This window comes from Strix aluco, chromosome 1, assembly GCF_031877795.1.
Source record: "Strix aluco isolate bStrAlu1 chromosome 1, bStrAlu1.hap1, whole genome shotgun sequence".
Lineage (NCBI taxonomy): Eukaryota > Metazoa > Chordata > Aves > Strigiformes > Strigidae > Strix > Strix aluco.
The window spans coordinates 92,080,936-92,089,816 of record NC_133931.1 but is presented as its reverse complement, the minus strand read 5'-3'; the positions used below and the strand labels follow the sequence as shown (position 1 = coordinate 92,089,816).

The 8,881-nt window shown below is 38.8% G+C and overlaps 1 protein-coding gene across 1 annotated transcript; it reads right to left on the bottom strand.

Annotated features, from left to right (window-relative positions):
- Positions 1-347: 347 nt before the first annotated feature.
- LOC141933486 (serpin B10-like) lies at positions 348-7,272 on the bottom strand. The gene is made up of 7 exons (XM_074848203.1): positions 7,105-7,272; positions 5,664-5,777; positions 3,891-4,025; positions 3,370-3,487; positions 2,863-3,005; positions 2,136-2,291; positions 348-1,258 (listed from the first exon to the last, which is right to left on the bottom strand). Exons 1-7 carry the CDS (start codon positions 7,270-7,272, stop codon positions 854-856), a joined length of 1,239 nt encoding a protein of 412 aa, XP_074704304.1. The 3' UTR covers positions 348-853.
- Between the last annotated feature and the right edge of the window lie 1,609 nt (positions 7,273-8,881).

Below are 8,881 nucleotides of genomic sequence, written 5' to 3'. Positions count from 1 at the left end.
TGGTCTCCTTAGGAGAGAGAGCTGTGACAGGAGTAAATGTGTACTGGGAGATTTTTGTGTAATCTTCCGGAAAGCACTTAGGGAGTTAGTATTACAGGGTTGATTCTTCAATTTGATCTTGCCTCAAACCAGTGAAATAAATGGCAAAGCAAAATGAGAGTAAAGCAGTGCAGTGCTGGGCTGGCAACAGCGTTGAATGCATGAAAGGTGATAAAGGAGAAGGTTTCAAAGCATATGTGGTTTGTTTTCCTCCAATTCAAGTGTAGTTCAATATTTTCCAATTGCTGTGTGACAAAGATTAGAAAGTACATGTGTTAGTCCCTTTGCTTGCAAGAAAGAAACACCAGTATCAGGACACACAGAGGATTTTGCAAGTTTATTTCATTACTAGCTATGCCAGGCTGCAAATTTGATATAAAACTGACAAGAATGTGGGCAAGGTAGCCCTCTTGGGATGACCAGCTTAGTGAGCTGAAATCAATGGAGATGCAGCAGCATTCTACAGGAAGGAGTTTTTCCTGTTTCTTTTCTTATGTACCAAAGGAAGTGTGTTGGGAATTACTGCTTTAGATCAACTTCGTCTGTTCTGCATTGTGACAGTTCTTGTTTGAAAGAAAAGATGCATCAATGTTGTTCTGTGCACAGTTTGGTGCTTATAGTGTAGTGCTACCATTTTCCGGTTCTTTGGACAGGAAAATGAATCAGAGGTATGAATTCCAGGTGATTTTTAATGTGTGCTCTCTTCTAACAGACAGGAAAATGAAGAAGTGCACAGACTATTGAGATGCTTTTCGTGGTACGTATTTTGCTCATTATTGTTGTTGCAAGAACCTGTTCAGTAATGTTTGAGTTTCTAAGGGGAAGAGAACCTTCCCAAGAAGAGGATGCTCTTGGTCTTGTTGTGCCTGATAAAGAAGAGGAAAGGGTGATCTGCCACAAAAATAACAGTAGCACCAAGGCTTCGTGATGCCAGTGATGCTGAACTGGCAGCTGCTGCCTCTGTGCCTTCTTCATTGACTTCCAGATAACACTTGTGAAAAACTTGTGACAAAACCAGGTCACCGTTCTCTGACATTCCTGTGAAATCAGCTTGACCTTCAGTGAAGGCATCTTGTATCCCCATCCTGCTCAAAGTAGATTTGAGGTCATATTTCTCTTCTAACGTGAACCTGGGCAGATAAACCTCCATTTTCATTTTCTCCATTATTTCTGGACTGGTCCATGCAGACAAGTTTTCAAAAGTCAATTCTCTTTCTAGCTGTAGTTAGTAAAAAGAAAATCAGAAAATTACAGTGTTCAGAAACCTGTGCCCTAAGGGGTATTCCTTCTCTTTTCTTAAATGGAGAACTTTTCAAGCTGTTTTAAGAATATAAGAAAAACAGTAGTGAAAGACCAATTTGGAGATCTTTTTGACTAGAGGAGTATGTTGCTCTATGGTAGGTCAATGCAGTATTTGAACTGTTCTCATTAATTGTCAGGGAATATAGCAGGATTAAATAGTTGTAGAACAAAAACATCAGTGTCAAGTAACAATAGTCTTGTTGATTTGCTGTTCACATTTCTGTCTTCCCTACATTTTAGAATTTACTGAAAAGAGCTTTTTTCTACAGAACACCCACTAACGTAAGTGAGAATGTAAGTTTATTATCCAAAGGCAGGATTGGTTTCTTTACAGAAGGTGACAGTGTCCATATGTATCAGCTCTGGACATCCTGGAAAGTAATGGAGGCTGCCCAATTAGAGTTTTGTTGGTTTTTTTTTTCATTAAATCATATCTTTCTCAATTGGTACAGACAGTGCACCTCAGCAGGGCTGTCTTTCTGTCCTCTTCCTTTTGTTCAGCTGGAAGAAGAGCCAGTCTTGTGAGGTTTGGATTACCCGTTTCTAGGACTGATCAAGATTAGGAACCACAGAAGTACCAGCTGCCAAGAGTAAGAAATCTAGTCTGAGCTCCAAGAGGTTCAAGTTCACAGTGCTAGACCGAGTTTGGGATTTGTTCTTTTCTTGAACCTGATTAGTACCCTTCTTCCTAGAAACATGACTGCAGTCTGGTCTTTTACCTCACACATGCATAAAGTAAGTAAATAATGATATTCTTGTTTTTTTCAGATTATTTATGTTCTCAGTTGCTTTACCTTTTGGAGGCCGGTGATGTCACTTGGTAGCAGGATAAACATGCTGAGGTCATTATTGACATATGGAAGTTCAAGAACATCAGTCTGTACTGATTCTATGTAGGTCCAGTTAAATTTATCACTGAGGTACATCATGGGCACTGGTTTAGTTGTATGCTGCAACAAATCAAATTAAATGTTTGCCATCTGTACTCTGACTGAACAGTAAAGGACTGAGTTAAAGTAGCACACTGGATGTTTATTGTATTTGCTGTAGAAGCTGCCCAGTGTGTCTGAGACATCCTTATAGCTCCAAGCAGTAGGACATAGGATCTGTACAGGACCACTGGTCTTTTGGAAAGGCACTTGGAGGCTAGGCAGGGTATCTAAGCTGTCTCAGATGACACCCATTATAGGAAGCTGTATTCCACTCTGATTTGTCATATGGCTAAAAATTAAAATGTAAAGAACTAACCCATACAGTTTTGTTCACCTCTTTTTTTCCCTGCCTTCAGAGAATGGAAGTTTGTTTCAAGTCAGCTTCTGACAATTTTACTTGTGGCTCAGGTAGTAGTATGTGTATGCAGTATTTCTGCTGAAGATGTGATGAAGAAAATATACTGTATGCTTTAAATTAAATAACTTTCATGCCTCATGGATTTAAAGATTGACAGGAATTTCTCTCCCCTATCTTTTTCATGTTTTTTTCCACTTGCAGTGTAGGATATTGGGCAGTATATTCCCATACCGTGTTTATTCTGAAAGGCCTTTGCCTGGTAGCTTCAGCTTGAAACTTTGTTGCCCAATTTCCTTTGAAGTAGAGGGCATTTATCAGGACTAGCCTGGTGAGTGAATCTATGGATCCAGGAGGCAGCAGATTTTGTATTTTACCTAGAGAAAACAGAAGGACTTTTACACATTTGTGCAGTTTTATTGTTTTGACATAAGTGGTGCAATTTCTGCGGATATAAGCCTGGGAAATTGTAAGTGCCGATATAGCATGCATCGAGCTTGAGATTAGTTGCAAGTATGTGGTTACTGGGGTAATCTCAATTTACAAAGATTCCCATCCCACATTCAGATGGACACTAATTTTAGTAAGGCTTGTCAGTAGATGACTACTTTAGGAAAACTGATCTGATTTACCTTTCTGAGGTAAATTTGTTTACCTGCCTTGGGCCCCTTGGGTACAGAGACTTTGTTCAAAGCTGAAACAGCTTCTTTTTGAATCAGGAGAGGAGAGACTGGAACTTACCTTCAGTCTGGTGTTCGACATTGGAATTGATCTCTCTTCTGATTTCATCTGCTGCTCCCACAAAGTCAACTGATTGTGGTTCTGCATTGTAATATTTCTTGGCTAACTGTAAGTATTCCTGCATGCAAGAGAGACACAAATGGTTGTTGCTTGCCAATATGAATGCTAATAAATAACTACAGCCAAACAGAGGGAAAACATGATAAAAATTACATCGACTACAAGCACAGCATTTTGTCAAAGGAACAAAGTATTTTTTTAGTGGAAATACTCAATTTAAATGTTGTCACCTAACTTCATCTCCAAATCACTCTGAAATTAGATAGACATCCCATAAAACTAAAATTTTAGTGTCCAAAGTCTCAGGAAAAGTCTCATAGAAAACATTTATGTTAAGGATAATAACATGATTTGCAGATGCAATGAAAAATATTTAAAAGTACATGGTTTACGGTATGTTGTCACAGATAGATCATAAAGGTTAAATGGCACTACATAATCTGAATAAATGGCCTACCTACCTTACTGAAAGGCAATGATTTTTCTCCATATAACTGGTTGACACTTTTAAGCAGGTAATTTTTAGTGGGTTGGTTGATTTCGAAGTTGAGTGCATTAAATCCGCTATGGATATTATCTGATTTGCCAATTTCTGTCTTGGAGAAAAGGAAGAAAAGACCTTATTCATCTGTTGTGTAAAATAGTTCAAAATTTCTAATTTTTTTCTTTCATGGAGTTCCAAGTAAAGTATTTCCATTCAGGCGATCTGTTACCTGGATTGCAACGTAAGAGGTGTTCTAAACTGGATAGCTATTAAAACGATCATTTGAAAGTTTTAAAAGTTGCAGATGTGGTAAAGGCACCTTAAGTGTCTCAGAATACAAGCGTTAAGAGCCTGAACTATGTAAAACATTTAAGGGTTCGTAAGTGGAGATTGTGAAACTAAGTATATCCAGAGAATGAGAGACAAACTGTAATTGTTAAACAATACATGAAGATTTGGCTGGGTGACTCCTTTCATTCATGAAAGTCAAGTGTGTTACTTGGAAAGTTTGCCCCTAAATTTCTTAATCTTGCTCTTAATGTTAATATTTTGTGATTTATTTTTTTTTATGTTGCAGTAATTGAAGTAACAGGATTAAAAGAATGTGGGCTCAAATGACCTCAAGGAAGTTAAGTTGTGAATTAGTAAACTAAAAATCTGGACCTGTGCTGTATTCATCTTGTCATTACATCAGAATCAGAGATACAGACAGACTCTTACATTTCTAAACTGTTAGAACAGTCCCTTTGCCCTACCCACAGAGCTCGGTAATTCTTACAGTTTGGACAAGCATTACTCATGAGGAACAATCCCTCTCCTGTTCATGCAGTGCAAATGGGTTGTTGACATAGTCCCTAAAATAAATCTTCCCACCACGGGTTTTGGCTGTGGGATGTGGATCCAAGTTCCCATTCATCAGAACTTGTGGCTGCTGGGTCGTTGTGGGCAGACTGCAGGGAAATGGCTCACTCCCACAAAGAATAAGGATTACGGGAAAGAGCAGGGAGAAGAGCTTGACCTTATTGTCAATGAGGAAAAACAGCCTTTACTGACTGTTCAGTTGATGCAATCAGGGGGATTACATTTGCTTTTCTGTATTTTTCTGCTATGTTAAATTAAGTATACTTTGGTATAAGATGTCAAATAAATATCTCAGGAATATAATGATTTCCATTTCTCTAAGATTTATTGCAAGCAACTGGTCTACCCTGGGAAATTCCAACGTCAATTTTCTTAACTATTCAACTGAAATGAAGACTAATTTCTGAAAAATATCAAGCATAGGTAGCCTGGAAAAGTGAATATTCTGGTTTTTGTTGTCTTGATGCTGCAATCAAATATGTGGAAGGGCAGCTCTGTTCTTTTGGTTAGCTCTCTGAAGTAGGAACTGTGCCTGTTCAAAGAACATGTTGTTGGTAAATAGCTAGCTATTCAACAATAATATTTTGAGAAAGAAATCTCTCCTCAGAGCCAGGAAAGGAAAAAGATCAAGAGATCTATTGACAGAAAATGGTAACATTAAATTTTAGATTTTGCAAATTTGAGGTTAGTTTTTGCAATTCTGCCTAAAAAGGGGAAGCATGTAATAGGTATTGCATTAGGTGACGGTATCACAGGATGCTGTACCAACCAACTGTGTACACTACAACTGAGGAAAGCAAACATAAGCAAATGTAAATATGGAAGGAAAAAACAAGGAAGAGAAGATGTGACCATGCCCACAGCTTGATCACTACACTTGCTGAGATACCTTTTGGAAACAAGCACATCGATTTGATAGATACTCTTCCATTCTGGAATAGACTTGCATTTTTATGGTTGTGGTGACATTTCTGGCTCCTTCAGCTTTGTTAAAATGAAGTACCTATAGTGGAAAAAGCAATAATAAATGCAATGAAAGAAAATTTTCTGTTTCAGTAAAATCTTTCAGTGACATCATGGGACTGGTGATGAAGAGAGTCAAATTCAGATTTTATTCTTGTGTCCAGTCCTGACTGAATATGAAATCTTTGGTTAGGTCTTGAGGCCCGTGTATACAAAATGGCTTGCACACACTAAGCTGAGGGCTGCAGGGCAAAACTCTCATGTACTTGGCCTTTCTAGAGGAATCTGCCTGCTTTGAGTTATGCCCTGGGCTGACCTTTTAATACCTGGGAAGACACAAGTATCTCCAGGTGGGAAATACCAAAGCAGAAGTCTAAATGGAGCGCTGCTATGTGTCAGAAAGCATGAAAATGGTGCAGGTATTTTCATGCCTTAAATCCCTTGCTCTGGGCACATGCACCTTACCCAGGCTACAGAGGGGTGCATCCAACCTTGGAACATTTTTCAGAAGAGCTATGCCTTTTTTACTGTTTTCCCTTCTTTCTAACAGAAGTTCACTCCTTTCTTTGTTCCCCTACTGACCTTCTTTTGTCCCGTAAATCAGGAGTTAGATCACTGCCTTAGCAGGTGGGACAGCTTCTGCCTTAGCACACGCAAACTCACAGGCCTCACCTCGTTTGATAGAAGCTAGGTAACTGCATTGGAGCTGCTCTCACTGCCGCCTGATGAAGCTATGAACTTTGCACAAATACAATTTAGGGATTTCAGTAAGTGATTTTGCCTGTAAAATACCCCAAAGAAAGGGTTGCAGTCTCACCGTGTTTCTTCTCTGATCTCATGGATGTGGATTTATGTTTAGTAAAGTGCAAAACTTATTAATAACTACAGGGGAGAGTCTTTTTGTGGGGGGTCATTTCCAAAGAGGTAAGACGTGAGATGGGAATTGTCTGTGGTGGAATAGAAGGAGAATCCAGGTCTCCCACTCCCTAGTGAGTACTCAAGTTACTGAACTTTGTGATAAAGATCCCTTATTTCTGCTTTAGTTTATTTAAAGCATTTAAAAGGTTTAAAAGGATTTAAAAGGAGACAATGTCGCTAGTGCCAATTCTCTCATTTGTAGGGGGCCTGTTTCCAGAGGCTAGAGTAGACTAGTTCTTTGACCTGCACAAATGGAGAACTGGTCTAGTTATTGCAGTGCACATCAGGGATGAAATGGGAGCTGGCATATATGTGTGTAGAGTTCTGATGAGAGTAATTTTTCTGCTTATGGCTTTCCTCTGTTCCATCACAGTAAATTTCTTGTATAGAGGATGTTATTCCAAGAGATCAACCCTTTCAGACAGCTACCATTTGAAGGCCAGACTCACCTTTGCCATCTGATCTGCAGTGTTACCTTTGGCTCCCAAATAAACAGTAGCCAGGGCAGATGAAATACTCAAAGGGGAGAACAAAATATTCTTGTCACTATCTTCCTGACACTCATGTTTGAAAAAGTCAAGAGCAAAGTTTGTGTTTGCTTTATTCAAAGCTTCCATTGTTCTGAACCTGCACAGAAAGGGAGAAAACATACTATTAGCGAACCACTAATTATGACTGCTATGTGCCTGCAAGTTTCTCTTCAGTTTTTGAAGTTTCTTTTGTGATTTAAAGGCTTTCTAAAAATATTTATCTGTGTGAAGAACAAGGAGGATTAACTGTTATAAAGTCATATAAGGTTTATCATGTCCTCTTTCACTGATGACACCAGCTATCATTTAGGTTAGAGAAAAAGCAGCCTCCAACCTTGTATTTGTTCACCAGGACATTTATTGCACTGTCCTTTACAGCATCTTGGAGTGACAGTTGATAATGTTACTCACCAGTGCCTGGGCTAAAGGATACTGAGAGACCACCTCTTATGACAACTTCTATGCTTCAATTTGTGCAAAAGCCTTTTGATGCTCACAATTGTAGTGAACAAATATTCTGGAAACAGTAACAGTCAGACTATTCTCTTAGAACAGGACAAAATACTCCTTCCAATGCTTGGGCAAGCACCACCCCAACTATTACATGCTAAGCATGCTGGATTTCTTTTTTGACTTTCAAAATGTCCTGAAACTCTGTCTTACGGCACTAGCCCAGGTCCTAGCTTCACAGTTCTGCAGGACAAGGTTTCCATATTCAGTACACCACAAATGCTGCTATTTGTCAATTGCATTACAGGTTTAGCTGAGTGCTCTAGGCAGGGATTAAGGGCTATTCAGGTTGGTACAGGAAGGCCTTAGAATAAAGGAAGTTTGTGTCCTGAGTAGTTTGCAAACCAGGACCTGACCTGATGTTCGTAAGAACTAAAGACCAGAAGAACAAATTAGCTGACTTAAGTAAACACATTGTTTCCTACTTTGCTATGATATATGTGCTAGCCAGTGAGCTCTAGAAATTGTAGAACTCTGTACAATAAATTGCTCTTCCTGTACATTTTTAAAACTTCCACCTTCTAGACTGTGCCTGTGTCATCTTAGTAAATTACTTTCCCAAGCATTTGTTGTTTCTAATTCAGATCCCTGCATCCTTTTTTTCTATGCATTTGTTAACAAGGCAACATCATCCAAGAGTATATGAAATAAAAATCTCTAGAAATCATTACAGTACCTTGTTTTGTGTAGGGAGAAACACTGCTGCTCTGGGTGTCTCCAAGGTTTCTGCAGTTCACATGAAGGGTACAGTGAATTTATAGTGTGTCTGGCCAGTTCTGCAAAGGTACTTATGACTCATGCCTGTGCAATTTAGTATGTCCTGGAAGCCCCATCCCTGTGGAAGAACTGAATCATCTCAGAGTAGGATGTGAAGTGATGGTGAGAATGATACCATACAAGAACCTTACAAAACTGACTGCAGAAGTATTTCTATAAACATTTTTGTGGCAACAGGCTAGTAACAACTTGAACCCATACTACTTTAAACAACCCTTCTTTTGTGGTTTGGACGGTTTAAAAAAAAAAAAGTAGTTGTTGACCTACTTCTTTTACAATTCAACTAGTAGAAATTATTTTTGAAGAACAGACAAAGAAAAGACAGTGACTTCTTATGTGTGAGATTTTCTATTGTCCGTTTCCTACTGAGAAAGTATTTGTCACTCATGGTGGATTTCTGTTTTAGAAA